Source organism: Scyliorhinus canicula, chromosome 2 (genome assembly GCF_902713615.1).
Source record: "Scyliorhinus canicula chromosome 2, sScyCan1.1, whole genome shotgun sequence".
Taxonomy (NCBI): domain Eukaryota; kingdom Metazoa; phylum Chordata; class Chondrichthyes; order Carcharhiniformes; family Scyliorhinidae; genus Scyliorhinus; species Scyliorhinus canicula.
In genome coordinates this window covers 37,171,635-37,188,805 of record NC_052147.1, presented here as the reverse complement: position 1 = coordinate 37,188,805, position 17,171 = coordinate 37,171,635, and the positions used below count along the sequence as shown (strand labels likewise).

The 17,171-nt window shown below is 46.8% G+C and overlaps 1 protein-coding gene across 1 annotated transcript in view; it reads left to right on the top strand.

The window, feature by feature from the left end:
• The window catches only part of mis18bp1 (MIS18 binding protein 1), an 86,125-nt gene that overhangs the window by 5,887 nt on the left and 63,067 nt on the right, over positions 1-17,171 (top strand). Inside the window, exons 2-3 of the mRNA XM_038776325.1 lie at positions 1,123-1,834; positions 16,394-16,552. Of these exons, the coding sequence (XP_038632253.1) occupies positions 1,261-1,834; positions 16,394-16,552 (733 nt within the window). The 5' untranslated portion in view covers positions 1,123-1,260. The remainder of the gene's footprint in view (positions 1-1,122; positions 1,835-16,393; positions 16,553-17,171) is intronic.

The window sequence follows — 17,171 nt, the reverse complement described above, 5'->3', positions numbered from 1 at the left end:
ATACGATTCAAGAATGTGATATCAAGAAACGGCTGAAGGCACTCGATACTGCAATGGCCAAAGGTTCTGATAATATTCCAACAATAGTACTGAAGATTTGTGCTCCAGAATTTGCCGCACCCTTAACCAAGCTGTTCCAGTACAGCTACAACACTGGCATCTACCCGGCAATGTGTAAAATTGCCCAGGTGTGTTCTGTACACAAGAAACGGGAAAAATCCAACCCAGCCAATTACTGCCCTAATCAGTCTACTCTCCATCATCAGCAAAGTGATGGAAGGAATCACCAACAGTGCTATCAAGCAGCACTTACTAGGCAGTAACCTGCTCACAGGTGCTCAGTTTGGTTCCAAAAGGGTCTCTCAGCTCCTGACCTCATTACAGCCTTGGTTCAAACATGGACAAAAGTTCTGAATGCCAGAGGCGAGAGTGACTGTCCTTGACATCAAGGCAGCATTTGACTGTGTGGCATCAAGGAGCCCTAGCTAAACTTGAGTCAATGGGAATCCGGAGGAAAACTCTCTGCTGGTTAGAGTCATACCTGGCACGAAGGAAGATGGTGTCCACCCCCACCCCCAGGCCATTGGAGGCTCCCCGGTGGTCAGGATCTGGGCAGAGTGAATTGATAGGTTTATCTAATAGGCACTTGGGGACTGCCAGGCTGGCAGTGGCAAGGTGCCAGGCTGGCAGTGGCAAGGTGCCAGGTTGCGTGTGCTGGGAATGGGGTCTGGTGGTGCCCTGTTTTAAGGGGGCCTCAAGGATCCACTTATCAAGTAAGTTGAGGCATTGGGTTCCGGAGGCCGCGGAGCGAGGTTGAAAGATCGGGGTGGTAGGTGCAGCCTCGGCGGGGTGTTCCTTGCCAAGGCCAGAAAAAAAACTGTCCCGTTTGATATTGGGGTCGTTCTCAGAGCTGAATTAGGATTAAAACAATATAAATTCAGCTAATCAATCTACCTGTTCCCATTTAATTATTAACATGTAGACTCTGTTCCATTTTAATATGCAGTTATGTTCATGACATACTTTAAGTACTGCTGATTTTGGCCATTGCAAAAAAAATTTTGAGGGTGCATGAGGCAGTTTTGCTAGGTAACTAAAAGTTCTATTTTCTTTACTGCACAGATATTTCATCCAACATGGATATCGCATTTTTGAAACATAGGGTTAGTGTTTTGATCATTTACAGATGCAGGTGTGAAATCTAAATGCCCAATGTGAAGAATAGTGGAAGTGAAAAAGGAAAATAATCATATTTTCAATATGTTTACTCCATGCAAGACAAAAGTTTTCGATAACACTGAAATGGACAGAGAACAGAAAACACCTTGGAAAGCAGTACCGCTTCACCAGATTCCCAATGGTACTCCGTTAAAAGAGTTAAATAAATTTCAGTGTGACTCAGCAAATACTCTACAAGAGAAGATCAACCCCAAACCTCCAGCCACTTTAATCTCACTTAAAAATGTGAGAAATCCTCAAATGAATGGTGAACTTCAGTCCACAGCCCTGGAAAAGGAAGGAATGTTTCCTGTAATCCCTCTTGAGCTCAGTGAAATAATAAGTTCTGATTCAAGTTCTACACCTGTAAATTTAAACCAGAATTATGCCAAATCTCATTTAAATCCCATTGGATCTAAATTGATCAAACAAGTAGTCTCCGAGAGTCCTGCCAAAATGTTCCAAAGAATGAAAGGTAAACTTCACTGTGACCATCTTCAGATACCTGAAAATCGCCGTCTACAAACACCCCAAAAAACAACTTTTGATTTGAATGGGCCTGTCCAATTCTCTGTTGCACCTGTGAATGGATGTGTCTTAGGAAATACGTTTTCAGGTATGAATTAATATTAATTAAGTATTGAATATGACCTAAGGTTATGAATATTTAATATTTAAAATGTTGATAATTTTGTCACGGAAGCCAAGTACTGATATTGTTCAGCAGGCACTAGTGTACAAACATTTATGAGATGTCCCTATATGTTCTATATATCATTTAATGATCATATAAAATACCTATACTTTTCTTTATTCTTACATGAAAAATGGGTTTCACTGGCAAGGCCAGCATATGTTGCCCATTGCTAACTGCTGGTGTGCCATCTTCTTGAATTTCTGCAGTCCCTCTGGTTTGAATTTTCTGCAGTGGTTTGATACACCTAAAGGATGTGAGTGAATCAGATCGGATGATAGTTTCATGGTCACCACTACTGATACTAGCTTTCCCAAATTGATAAATTACATGTAAATTCCAACCGCTGCCACAGTTTGATTTGAAACCATGTCACCCTGAGCATTAGCCTGGGCCTGTGGATTGTAAATCCAGTGACATTACCACTATGCCACCATCTCCATAGTCTTGCTATTTACTACATACTTTGTTGCTACTTTTAAAATTGTGAGGTACACACACGTGCATAAAGTGTACTCCCGGATTGACTTATTTTGAGTAAGGCTTTATTGGCAGGGGTGGTGGACACTGGGTACTCGGCGATCACAATCTCAGACCATGCTCCGCACTGGGTTGACCTGCAGGTTAGTAAAGACAGTAACCAGCGCCCGCACTGGAGGTTAGATGTGGGACTTTTGGCCGACGAAGAGGTGTGCGAGCGGCTGAGTAAATGTATTCAGAACTATCTGCAGGTCAACGATACGGGGTAAATTTCAGCAGCGGTCGCGTGGCAAGCACTGAAGGCGGTGGTCAGAGGGGTGCTGACCTCGATACGGGCCCATAGGAAGAAGGTGGACAGTGCAGAGATGGACCGACTGGTAATGGAGATACTACAGATCGATTAGGAGGTATGCGGAGACTCCAGAGGCAGAGCTTTTAATCGAACGGCAGAGGCTACAGATGGAGTTTGGCTTGTTAGAGCCGTGAAGAAAGCCTATAGTGTGTTAGCATTTATTAACAGGGGGATTGAGTTTAAGAGCCATGAGGTTATGCTGCTGTATAAGATCTTGGTTAGACCACATTTGGAGTATTGTGTGCCGTTCTGGTCAACTCATTATAGGAAGGATGTGGAAGCATTGGAAAGGGTGCAAAGGAGATTTACCAGGATGCTGCCTGGATTGGAGGGTAGGTCTTATGAGGAAACGTTGAGGGAGCTAAGGCTTTTCTCATTGGAGCGGAGGAGGATGAGAGGTGACTTAATTGAGGTGTATAAGATGATGAGAGGGATAGATAGAGTGGACGTTCAGCGACAGTTTCCTTGGGTGGATGTAGCTTTTGCATGGGGGCATAACTATAAGGTTCATGGTGAAAGATATAGTAGGGATGTCAGAGGTAGGTTCTGAGTGGTTGGGGCATGGAACGCACTCCCAGCTATGGTAGTGGAGTCGGACACTTTAGGAACTTTCAAGCGGTTATTGGAAAGGCATATGGAATGCACGAGAATAAGTGGGAGTAGGTTGATTTGATCTTAGTTTCAGACTAGTTCGGTACAACATCGTGGGCCAAAGGGCCTGTACTGTGCTGTACTATTCTATGTTCTATTTAACCACGGGGGAGGGCGGTGGAGCAGCTGAGAAAGGCGAGGGGGGGGGGGCAATCTAGGAGTATGGAGAGAAGGCCAGCAGAATGCTTGCACAGCAGCTTAGAGGGAGGCAGCCAGGGAGATTGGGAAAGTAAATGGCGGAGATGGGAACCTGGTTGGAGATTCAGCAGGGGTGAATAAGGCGTTTAGGGATTTCTACAGTAGGCTGTATACGTCGGAACCCCCTACGCAGCCGGAGGGGATGAGGCACTTCTTGGAGGGGCTGCATTTCCCAAAGGTGGGAGGGGAGCTGGTAGAAGGGCTGGGGGCCCTGATCGGGCTTGAAGAGATATTGGAGGGTCTGAAGGCTATGCAGTCGGGTAAAGCCCCAGAGCCAGACAGGTGCCCAGTGGAGTTTTATAAAAAGTTCTCTGGGATATTGGGGCCGGTGTTGATGAGGATGTTCAATGAGGCAAAGGAAAGAGCGGTGCTGCCCCCGACGTTGTCACAGGCCACAATTTTGCTGATTCTGAAGCGGGACAAGAATCGGAGTTGTGTGGGTCCTACAGGCCGATTATCCCTGTTGAATGTGGATGCCAAATTGCTGGCCAAAATTTTGTCCTCCAGGATTGAGGATTGTATTCCGGACATTATTGGGGAGGACCAGACGGGGTTTTTAAGGGTAGGCAGATGGTGGCAATGTAAGACGGTTGTGAAACATGATCGTGATGCCCCGGGAAGGTAGAGAGGTGGAGGTAGTGATCGCAATGGATGCAGAAAAGGCTTTTGATCGGGTAGAATGGGATTATCTGTGGGAGGTACTGGGATGGTTCGGATTTGGGCGGGGCTTTATTGACTGGGTCAGGTTGCAGTATGAGGCTCCCATGGGCAAGCGTACGGACGAATAGGATAACATCGGACTATTTTCGATTGCACCGGGGTCGAGACGGGGGGGGGGGCACAGAGTCTCGCTCTATGTAGATGGCCTGCTTCTGTCTGTATCGGACCCAATAGAGGGGATGGAAGAAAATCTGAGGACTCTAGGGGAATTTGGCCGGTTTTCAGGGTGTAAGCTAAATATGGGGAATAGTGAGATGTTTGCTGTCCAGGCGAGGGGACAGTGGAGGCGATTGGGGGAGCTGCCATTTAGGGTGGTAGGGGGAAGCTTTAGGTACCTCGGCATTCAAGTGGCGCGGGAATGGGACCAGCTGCATAAATTAAATCTGGCTCGACTAGTAGACCAAATGAAGGACGATTTCCGAAGGTGGGACGTGCTTCCGTTGTCACTGGCTGGGAGGGTGCAGACAGTGAAGATGACGGTCCTCCCGAGATTCCTGTTCGTGTTTCAATGTCTCCCCATCTTTATTCCGCAGTCCTTTTTTATAAGCGGGTCTACAAAGGGATCACTGGCTTTGTTTGAGCGGGCAAGATCCCGCGAGTAAGGAAAGTAATGCTTGAGTGGAGTCGGGGAGAGGGAGGGCTGGCGTTGCCAAGTTTTAGTAACTATTATTGGGCGGTGAATATAGCCATGATCAGGAAGTGGGTGATGGGGGAGGGGTCAGCATGGGAACCTATGGAGATGACTTCATGCAAGAGCACCAGTCTGGGGGCGTTGGTAACTGCGCCTCTGCCGTTCCCGCCGGCACGGTACTCCACCAGCCCCGTGGTGGTGGCGGCCCTGAGAGTCTGGGGGCAATGAAGGAGACATGTGGGAGCAGAGGGCGCGTTGATCTGGTCCCCAATCTGTAATAATCACCGGTTTGCCCCGGGAAGTATGGATGGGGGGTTCCGGATATGTCGGAGAGCAGGGATGAGAGGATAGGGGGATATGTTTATAGAGGGGAGCTTTCTGTGTATAAGGGCGCTGGAGGAGAAGTTTGGGTTGGCGGGGGGAAACAAATTCAGGTATCTGCAGGTGCGAGACTTCCTACATAAACAGGTGTCAACCTTCCCCCCCCCACTCCCACCGCTAAGGGGCGTTCAGGACAGGGTAGTTTTCAGAGGATGGGTAGGATAAGGGAGCGTCTCTGACATTTATAAGGAACTTATGGGGTCAGAGGAGACGCAGACCGAAGAGCTGAAGCGCAAGTGGGAGGAAGGATAGAAGACGGTCCATGGGTGGACGCGTTGAGTAGAGTCAACACGTCCGCAACATGTGCCAGGCTCAGCCTGATACAATTCAAGGTCCTCGAGCTCACATGACAGTGGCCCAGATGAGCAGATCCTTTGGGGTGGAAGACCGGTGTGCAAAATGTGCCGGAGGACCAGCGAACCATGTCCACATGTTCTGGACATGTCCGAAGCTTAGGGGATTTTGGCTGGGGTTTGCAGATGTCATGTCCACGGTGTTAAAAACAAGGGTGGCTGAGTCCAGAGGTGGAGATTTTTGGGGTGTCGGAAGACCCAGGGGGACAAAGAGGCAGACGTCCTGGCCTTTGCTTCCCTGGTAGCCCGGAGACGGATACTATTAGCTTGGAGGGACTCAGAGCCCCCAAAGTCGGAGACCTGGCTTTCGGACATGGCTAGCTTTCTCTGTTTGGAGAAAATCAAGTTCGCCTTGAGAGGGTCACTTTTAGGTTTCGCCTGGAGGTGGCAACAGTTCGTCGACTTCTTCGGAAAATTAATCGTCAGGAAGGGGGGGGGGGGTGTTAGTTTAGCTTAGAGTAGGGGGTTAATAAAGGTGGGACCTGTAATGGAGGGTGACGGCTTTAGCACTATGTGTATAGTTTCATGTACGTTGTTTATTTTGTTGTTACAATACCAAAAATACCTCAATACAATGTTTATTTAAAAAGTGGGGTACAAGAGAACATTTATTTCTGTCCAGTTTAAACTATTCTTAAAATAATGTTTGTTCAAGTGACAGTCGGTAGAATCAGATGCAGTCAATCCTAAGGAAGGTTTGAGACAACCTATTTTTCTAAACTACACCCTTCAGGGGCAGCATGGCGGCACAGTGGTTCGCACTGCTGCCTCACAGCACTAGGAACTCTATTCAACTGTGGGTGACTGTATGGAGTTTGCACATTTTCCCTGTGTCTGCGTTGGTTTCCTCCGGGTGCTCCGGTATCGTCCCACTGTTTAAAGATGTGAAGGGTAGGTGGATTGGCTGTGATTAATTGCCCCTTAGGTCCAAAGGTTACTTGGGGTTATAGGGATACGGCAGGGGAGTGGGCCTAGATCAAATGCTGTTTCAGCTGGTCAGTGCAGACTCAATGGGCCGAATAGCCTCCTTCAGCACCTTAATGATTTTAAATTTGAAAAATGCTTCCAGACCTTGAATCCCTAAACACAACAAAAATTATCTTTATTTTTGTCATCTTGATTATTGCCCCACAGTGGCTAGTCGCGTCAAGTAATGTGTAAATTGCTAATATTCTTTCAACTTTGTTTGCCATTTTGACATCATTCATATGTCTAAATGTATTACATTTGACACTTATAAGTCACTTTCACATTACTTTAAGTCCTTTTTGAGGCTTTGCACTGCCCGTGAAGATTTAACCCCTCTTTGCCGACTACCCATCCTCACCTTCAAGGAAAACTGATTTCTTTCTTCCTCCAATCCCCACTGACAAGACTTCCTAACAAGTACGATGCACAAATTTCTTAACAACATCAGATTTTATTTTGAATAGCCACTGCTTTATGCGTACAGGTAGTGATCTACCTATCATTATTCCCGAATAAGCTGGATAGGTTGAATTTTCGGATGTTCCACTTCCGAAGTAATGTCCAAAATACTTTGTAATCAATGTACTTTTGAATTTTAGTCATCATCATATAAGCAAACGCAACAACCAATTTACATGTACGAGGTTGCACAAATCGTAATGGGGAAATAACTAGTTAATCTGATTTGGTAGTTAACCTCTTCCCTTGTCCACCACTGATTATGCATAAGTACTGGAGTGGGCTTTGAAACCCTAATTCCGAATCAAGAGTGCCACACTGAACCCAACTGACATGGTATTAGCAACTTCTCCTGACTCCTGCACTATAGCTAAATGATCACACTGCTTGTCCCCGCATCCAGCATTGGATGAACAGAAATTTCCTCCAATTAAATATTAGGATTGCCTTCAGTCCCTACCACAAACTGTTCTCTAACTACTAACTCTGAACTCTCTTGCAAAATAAAAATACTGCTGATGCTGAAAATCTGAAATAAAAGCACAAAATCCTGGAAATACTCAGTAGGACTGGCAGCATCTGGACATGGCGTTTTGGATTTGTGATCTTCCGTTGGTTCCAAAGCACATCAAAACCCACATCCATGCCCCTTTTATCTGTAGACTTGAGCTGAAGTTTATCAAGAGTGAAAAATAGAATACCAGATAGGTAATCATTGCTATAGTCAAGTCTGGACATGATGATAAAGATTCATGGCTGAAGCAGGGGCGGATATGGGCAATGTTCCAAGGAGAACAGAGATTGACTCTTGTAATCATGTGCACTAAAATATGCATTGTTAAAGAAACCAATCCGATCTGTGGAACATGAGAAACATTAACAGACTGCAATGAACTCTTAATTCAAGTCAAGTTAATTCAAGTTACCTGGTAACTTAGTTTATATATTCACAATATGTATTAATACTAATGATTTTGATGTGGGAACTAAACGATATAATTCCAAATTTGCAGATGACACAAAGATATATAGGAGGGTGAGCTGGGAGGACGCAGAGATGCTTCAGTGTGATTTGGACAAGCTTAGTGAATGGACAAATCCACGGCAGGAGTAGTATAATGTGGTTACATGTGAGGTTATCCACTTTGGTAGCAAAAATAGGAAGGTAAATTATTATCTGGTGGGCTATGAATTGACAGAGGGGAATGTGCAGCAGGACGTGGGTGTCCTCATACACCAGTCGCTGAAGCTATGCGCGCAGGTTGGCGGGAAATAAGAAGGCAAATGATATGTTGGCCTTTATGGAGAGAGGATTCGAACGCAGGAGGAATATCTTGATGCAATTATACAGGAGCTTGGTGAGACCATAAGACCATATCTGGAATATTATGTGCTGTTTGGGTCTCCTTATCGGAGGATGGAGTGCAGTGAAGGTTTACTAGGCTGATTCTTAAGATGGTGGGACAGACGTATGAGGAGAGATTGAGTCTGTTAGGATTATATTCACTGGAGTTCAGAAGAATGAAGGGGAATCTTATAGATACATATAAAATCATAACCAGATTAGACCAGGTAGATGCAGGAAGGATGTTCCCAGTGGTGGGAGAGTCCAGAACTGTTGAGGATATGGGGTAGACCATTTAGTACTGAGATGAGGAGAAATGTCTTCATCCAAAGAGTGGTGAGCCTGAGGAATTAGCTACCACATAAGTAATTAAGGCTAAAACATTATGTTTTCAAAAAGGAGTTAGATGTGATTCTTGGGGTGAAAGGGATCAAAAGATAGGGGGGTGAAAGGGATCAAAGGATATGAGGGTACGGTGAATACAGGCTATTGAGTTGGATGATTAGCCATGATCATAATGAATGGTGGGGCAGGTTTGATGGGATGAATGGCCTACTCTTGTTCCTGTTTTCCAAGTTTCTATGTACGTTCTGTCTTGACCAATTCTTGAGTTGGCAAAGTTTTCATTAATTGCTTATGTTGATAAGTGGGGCTATCAAGAAATAATATTTTCATTGTTGCTGAATTTTGCATTTTTAGCTAATTTGTCACCTCTAACCTTATTCACTTCAGAATTCTGTGCCCAGAACTACATTAAGCTTTTCATTAGTGTTTAGATTAGAACATCAAAATAGTTGAAAGAGATGGAGGAGCAAATTTGTCAGCAAATGTGAGCACTCAGGCTAATGGTAATAGGGAACTAATTTAACCTTCAATTGCATATTTAAGGCAGCAGGTAGCATGGTGGTTAGCACAATTGCTTCACAGCTCCAGGGTCCCAGGTTCGATTCCCAGCTTGGGTCACTGTCTGTGCGGAGTCTGCACGTTCTCCCGTGTGTGCGTGGGTTTCCTCCTGGCGCTCCGGTTTCCTCCCACAGTCCAAAGATGGGCAGGTTAGGTGGATTGACCTTGCTAAATTACCCTTTGTGTCCAAAATTGCCCTTGGTGTTGGGTGAGGTTATGGGGAGAGGGTGGGGGTGTGGGCTTGGATAGGGGCTCTTTCAAAGAGCCAGTGCAGACTCGAAGGGCCGAATGGCCTCCTTCTGCACTGTAAATTCTATGATTGTACAATCTATGATTAATATAAACTGGGATGGGAACAGTGATCAATGAGCATCCAAAGTTAAAGCTTCCGGAATGGTTAGAGATATAGAAGTTAAAATGAAATCAAGAAAGGAGGTATATAGGAACAGGAGTATGCCATTCAATGAAACTATGGCTGATCTGTGGCCTAACTCCATATACTTGCCTTTGGCCCATATCCCTTAATATCTTTGCTTAACAAAAATCTATCTATCTCGGATTTGAAATTAACAACCAATCGAGCTTTAATTGCTGTTTGTGGAAGAGAGTTACAAACCTCTACCACCCTTTGAGTGAAGAAGTGCTTCTTAACATCTCCGCTGCATGGTCTAGCCCTAATATTTTGTCTATACCAGATGAGTGGCTAACATAAAGGGGAATCCAAAAGAAACATGGTCAAAAAAGTGTGGAACATAGAATCCATTACTGAGGTATTAGATGACTATTTTGTATCTCCTGCCAAAAGTAGCAGTGAAGGAGAAGGCAGTAGCGATGTTGGATAGGATAAAATAGATAAAGAGGATGTACTTAAAGAATTGGCTGTCTTCAAAGTAGACGAGCCAAAACAGGTGAGAAAAGTAAGGATGGAAATTATAGAGGCTTTAACCACATATTTCCAATCCTCATTGGATATAGAGGTTGTGGCAGTGGATTGGAGGATTGCAGAGGTGATACCCCTGCTTTTATTTTTAAGAGGGAAGGACTTAAACATAGCAACTACAGGCCAATCAACCGAACACCAGTGGTGGAGAAACTTGGAGACAATAAACTGGGAAAATTTAGGTTGATAAATAGAAGTCAGCACAGATTTCATAAATGCAGTGTATGACTCAACACTGGCCAGGCTTCAGTTGAAGAATTGTGCTAATTTTGAGCAGCACAATTTAGGATGATGTCATGATTTTGGACAGGATGTACAATAAAATCATCAACTGATTACTGGCGTGTATTAAGAATGATATAATGGCACTAGTCATTTGTAAGACATTGTGCAAAAAATGTTGAGTTTATTTATTAAGAACAGTCACATATAAACATGTATACATGGATAGAAAGCTTGAGGACATCAACAACAGGGCTCCAAACTGAAGTGAAACTATGGGTGTGTCACATGACATACTTCACTTAAAGTGATAGCATTCTGCTATTTCTAATGGACAAATTACAAAATCCCTTTTTCTTAAAGCTGCATTCTTCCCTTTCAATTAGGTAGTTAACCCAGTGAGTGTGTTGCATAATTGTGCAGCAATATGAAGCCTTTTGCACAGATAATACTAGTCTTCAATACAAAACTGCAAGACCCTGTAGTTAATCAACAAACCACTGCACAAAAATGAGGCACGACCTGTACAAACGAAAAGTTAGATCCATGCAGAAATATTCCACACTCCTAAAAGAAAATATAAAGCCCTTCACCACCATTTGTCCTCATTGCTAGCGGTTCGATCGCTAGGGCGAACAGCAGCGGGGACAGTGGGCATCCTTATCTGGTGCCCCTGTGCAGTTGGAAGTATTGAGAGTTGGTATTGTTGGTCCGTACGCTCGCCATGGGAGCGTTGTATAAGAACTTTACCCAAGAGCCCGAATCGCTCCAGTACCTCTGAGGTATTTCCATTTGACTCTGTTGAAGGCCTTTTCTGCGTCCAGGGAGACGATCACCTCTTGTGTTCTCTCCCCGGAGGGGGTCATTATCACGTTCAGCAGGGGGCTGATGTTCGAGGTAGGCTGTCTACCTTTGACGAAGCCCGTCTGGTCCTCTGTGACCACCTCAGGTACACAGTCTTCTAGCCTTTTGGCTAGGATTTTGGCCAGTATTTTGGCGTCTGCGTTCAGCAGTGAGATGGGTCTGTATGACCCACATTCCGTTGGGTCTTTGTCTTTCTTAGGTATCAGCGAGATTGAGGCCTGTGCTAGCGTGGGTGGCAGTGTGCCCCTAGCTAGCGAGTCTGTGAACATCTCCCGCAGGTGCGGGGCCAGCGCTGTCGCGAATATTTTGTAGAAGTCCACCGGAAATCCATCCGGTCCCGGCGCCTTCCCTGTCTGCATAGAACTAATGCTGTCCATGATCTCTCCCAGTGCTAGTGGTGCTTCCAGGCCTCGTTTCCTGCCCTCCCCCACGACTGGAATGTCCAGTCCATCAAGGAACCGTTTCATCCTAGACCAGTTGCTGCCTAGCCACCCTTTCCTCCCTATCTCTTTGTGCTTTGAAAGCGATGATTTCCCCTCTTAGTACGGCCTTTAGCGCTTCCCAGAACGTGGAGGGAGAGACCTCCCCGTTTTGGTTGTTCTCCGTGTACTCTGCTATGGCCCGCACTATCCTTTCGCTGAAGGCCTTGTCAGCTAGTAAGGCACCGTCCAACCTCCATGTGGGGCGCTGGGCCCTTCCCGTCTCTAGCCGCACGTCCATGTAATGTGGAGCGTGGTCTGATATCACAATGGCGGGGTACTCCACTTTGTCTATCCCTGGAAGCACCGTCTTCCCCACCACAAAGAAGTCAATTCTGGTGTATACGTTGTGTACTGGGGAGAAGAAGGAGAATTCCTTCTCCTCCGGGTGGGCGAACCTCCAGGGGTCCACCACTCCCATCTGCTCCATAAAGTGACTGAGTTCCCTTGCCATGCTTGAGGTTTTCCCCGTTTTGGGGTTTGATCTGTCTGTCTTTGGGTCCTGTACATAGTTGAAGAGCCCCCCCCCCCCCCCCCCCCCCCCCCCCCATAATTAGTCGATGCGTCGCTATGTCTGGGATTTCTGCCATGGTCTTTTTGATGAAACTCGTGTAGTCCCAGTTGGGCGCGTACACGGTGACTAGTACCACCGGTGCCCCATCCAGGTCTGTAACCGTCCTTGTCGCCCTAAACATCGTCCTCTTGCCGATCAAGATCGCCACCCCCCTGGCCCTTGTCCCATAGCAGGAATGGTAGGTTTGTCCCACCCAGCCCTTCCTTACCTGCATTTGGTCCTGCTCCCTCGGGTGCGTCTCTTGGAGGAAGACTATGTCGGCCTTCATATTTCTGAGGTGGGTGAGGACTCTGGATCTCTTCACTGGGCCGTTAAGTCCCTTTACGTTCCAGGTGACTATCCTGGTGGGGGGGCTTCTGCCCCCTCGCTCCTGTGGGATTAACCATACTTATCTGGTGGACGTGCCCCTGCCCTCCGGGGTTTCCCTTTGTTAGGGGGGCGTCCAGGATGGCCGCTATTGCTGCTCTCTCCACGGGGTTGGGTCTTTGCACTCCGGGGTTTCCCCTTGTCCAGGGGGGGCCTGCCATGGCCGTCCACTATGTGTCCACCATGCAGGTAGTCCCCTGCACTCTGGGGTCTCCCTTCGCCCAAAGACCGTACTGGGTGGGTGCTTGCAGCAGTTCCTTGTTTCGGGCCCTTGGTTGTGGCACTTTGTAGTCCTGTTCCTTTTCTAGCTTCCTTTGTCCCTCCTTCCCTGCATCCCCTCCCCGGTCTCTTGCTCCCTGTGAACCCACCCCGGTCTTTCCCTTCTCCCTCCTCCCCCGTATTCCCCTCTTTCCCCTATTCCTGTCCCCATTTGTTCTCCCGGCTCTGACGGGTGTTCTCCCCCCCCATCTCCTGCCTGGCACCTCTCTTTCCCCCCCCCCCCCCCCCCCCCCAGTTGGTGATGCGCTGCGGCCCTGCTTTGTTGCGTGCCCCCGGCGCTAGCTTTCCTGCTAGTATGGTGGCCCCCTCTCGGGGGTTATTGTCTCGCTTCTCCCCCGCCTGGCCTCTACGGTTTTCTGCCCGTTCTTCCCCCATCCTACCCTGCACCCCTCCCGCTTGCTCTCCCTTCTCCATTGCTCTCGTTCCCTCACGCTGGGGCCTGACCTCCCAACTGGAGCGGTCCCACGGGCAGTGGTTTGCTCTTTTTTTCTGGGTGTTTTTGCCGTGGCGGGGGCGGGGTTGCTTGGCCTTGCCTCGCCCCTCCCCACCCCCCCGTCGGCGTGTCGTTGCCCCTTGCCAGGGGCCCCTCGTCCCTACCCTCGCTGGTGGTTTTCCAGCCCGTGCTCTTCGATGAACCTGTTTGCCTCAGCAGGGGCTGTAAAGAAGTGCTCCCTGTTTTGATATGTGACCCAGAGTTTCGCTGGGTACAGCATACCAAAACGCACGTTGCTCCTGTGGAGAGCTGCTTTCGCCCTGTTGAACTCAGCCTGTCTCCTGTCTATATCTGCCCCAAGATCCTCATAAATTCAAATGGCGTGGCCTTCCCATTTGCAGGCTCTATTTTTCCTGGCCCAGCGCACGATTGTCTCCCTATCCTGGTATCTGTGCAGTTTAGCTATGACTGCTCTTGGGTGGTCCCCTGCCTTGGGCTTCGGGTGCAGCGACCGATGCGCTCTGTCCAATTCTGGTGGGTTGTGGAAAGTTGTCTTCCCCACTAAGTTCCCCAGCATCTCAGCCACGTATGCTGTGGGGTTGCTACCCTCCATCCCCTCTGGCAGGCCCACTATCCTTACATTTTGCCTTCTCGAGCGGTTTTCCTGGTCGTCTACTCTGCCCTTCAGGCTCCCCTGTGTTGCACCCAGTCTCGCCACTTCCCTCTCCAGGGCCGTGACACGGTCGCTCATGTCGGTCGCTGCTTTCTCCAGCTCCTTAATGGTCGCCTCCTGGGCTTCCAGTTTCTCCCCTTGGGTATCCAATTTCTCCTCCAGTCTGGTCAGAGCCTGCTGCACCCCTGACATGGCCCTGGCCACTGCTGCCTGCGCTGCGGCCTCTATTTCTGCTTTCACCTCTGCCTTGATTACTTGCAGCTGCTCCCTCAGTGCCTCGGTAAAGGCTGCCTTCCAATTCCAGGCCCCCTCTGGCCCCAGGGGAGAGGGCACCTGACTGTCCAGCTCTTTTTGATGTGGCGATACATCCGTTCCGCCGCTTCGTGCGCTGATTTGCTCGCCTGAGCTGGCTCGCCCAATGTCCCGTCTGCCTCTGGTGTCCCTTCTTCCTCTGCCATGGCTCCCTTCTGGCATTTTTTCCTCCACCTTCCTTTTCATCTTTTCTTCTCCCCTTGTTTTTCTTTTCTGCACACTATTTTTATTTTATTAAAAAAAATTTTTTTTTGTCCCTTCCCTTTTTCTTCTCTCTTCCCTTCTTTCCTTTACCACTTTATTTTTTTTCCGCTCTTTTATATAACTCCTCTCAGGTGGGCTTGTTTTGGATGGGAGAGGAGAGTGTAAAAAGAGAGAAAATAATATATTCTCTTCCCCCCCCCCCCCCCCCCCCCCTAACAGTTTTCTTTTGGGTTTTGTTTTTGTAAAAGTCCTTTTTTCTTCCTTTCCCCTCACTCACCCAGGATAGAGGGAGAGAGAGGGGCTTTTGTTCAGAGTCTCTTTGTCCTTGCCTCGTGGTGGTCGCTGCCGGTTTGGGGGGGGGGGGTTGGGTCAGTCCCCGCTGCTTGGTCCCCGCTGCTCCGTTCGGGCTGTCGCACCCCGCGCCCTCCCGGTGGGGATGGTTAGGTTGCTGGTCGCTCCTCTGCGCCCTCCGTACCGCCGGCTGGGCCCCGCTTCGGTCCTGGCCTGCGTTTGGGGAGGGGGGGGGGGGGGGGCCTGCTGCCGCCGCCGAACCGCTCTGCCGCCGAGGATCCTCCGCCGACAGATTCGTTGGGGGGTCCCCTTCCCTGCTCTTGCCGTTGCGGAGAGAAAGGCCCCGACTTCGTTACCCTGCGGGAGCCCCTCTCCATGCGACCGCTCCGCTCGCCGACCGGAAGTCTACCCTTTAAGCCTCAGTTTTAATACACATTTTAAATTGAGGATTTCAGTACTCATAACCTCAGGTCATGATAAAACACAAACTTCAACAGAGACACAAAAAGCCTGACACATGCATAAACTCATTGGAGATTAAAACATCTGTTCTACTTCCATTTTTACTAAGCAAAGATGAAAAAGCCATTGTTCTAACAAACATATTTTCAAAGACAGGTTGACATTAAAACATGAGTTGTACCAATAATCAGATCAAGGATGAAGCAGGCACCATAGCAACATGAAGGCGCTATTGTTCATAATGTGGATAAAGCGAAGTCAGCAAAAATCTAGTAGAAACTAGTCTTCATAATAGCCCAGAATCGCATTCCATAACATACACAAATATTCAAACATGAAACATTCAGAACTTATGTTGGACATTGAGGATTGACAGCTAATCGTCAAATCAAATACATTTGATTCTAACCCAAACCAATTAGGACGACATTGAGGTGTAGATAGATGGCTCAAGAAAGATAAGATTTCCTATAAACGTGATGGCCCATACGGCCATCTTTATCCACGATCATTCTATACATTGATCTAAACTGTTCGCTATCTCTATTTTCCATATTTTTACTTTTCCACTCTAACTCTTGAAGTAAATGCAAGTTGTTTTGCCATAAACAATAAACCATTTCTGTATTATTTGAAAGTTAAATTGTGTACAAGTTACTTCTCTTTAAGTCCTTTTGCTAACCGGATATAATTGAGAATAGATTTAAGTTTCTCCTAATTGTAATCAAATAGAGACAATAAAGATTCTTGTTTGCATCCGAGAAGTTGAACTCAAATTTCTACTGAGTTTTAGTGTCGCAAGACCTCACTAGGTCTCATCAGACTTGTTCCGGAGATTTGTTTTTAATCCACTGTATGCACAGTTATATCCAATGTTTTGTGTGTTTAGATATTTGCTTAAAATGAAGATGTAATAATATAAACTTGTGGTTTATTATAGTCCCCACTCTGCCAACTGGATGCCAGTTTTCACAAAGGAAGAACCATGTTCCTGTGATGCAACAAACTGCAGCCAAAACCTTTTTGCAAATGAAGCAAGAGATTGAATTACGCAATCAACACACACCATTAGCTTTCGTTAAATTTTCAGAACATAAAGGTATAGTCAGTTGGTGTTATTTCTTTTCAATTTTTGATGTTTGCATTCATTTAAAGTATTGAACTTGATCAAACCCTTAACTTAATCATCAAAAGTTGGAATCGATTTTGTGTGCATAACTATTTATATGGATATGTGGCACTATTTTTGGTCAGATAATAATGCCAAGCCATAAGGTGATTAAACCAGCTCAACTCAAGTTGAATATGTAAGAAAACATTTAAGCACTATCATTCAGTCATCTCATATATGTGCATTACTTCATTTGAAGTTTAGAGTTCACAATATTAAAAGTAATCCCCCATGTGTAGTTGTAATATACGGAAATCAAGCAGAAATTTTCCGACTGCAAAGTTCCACAATTAGTAACAAGATAACCAAACAGTTAACTTGCCATGGCTATGTAGATTCAGTGATGAATGTTAGCCAGGATACCAGGGGAACTCCCCAGCTTCTCTTCAGATAGTGCCATGGGATCTTTTGAGGTGCCTGAGAGGGCAGACTTGGTTTATCTGATCAGAACACAGCACCTTAAAGAGTAGAATTCACTCAACCGTGTGCCGAAGTGTCAGGCTAGATTACTGGAATTGAACATGATCCTACAATTTTCTGAATTGAA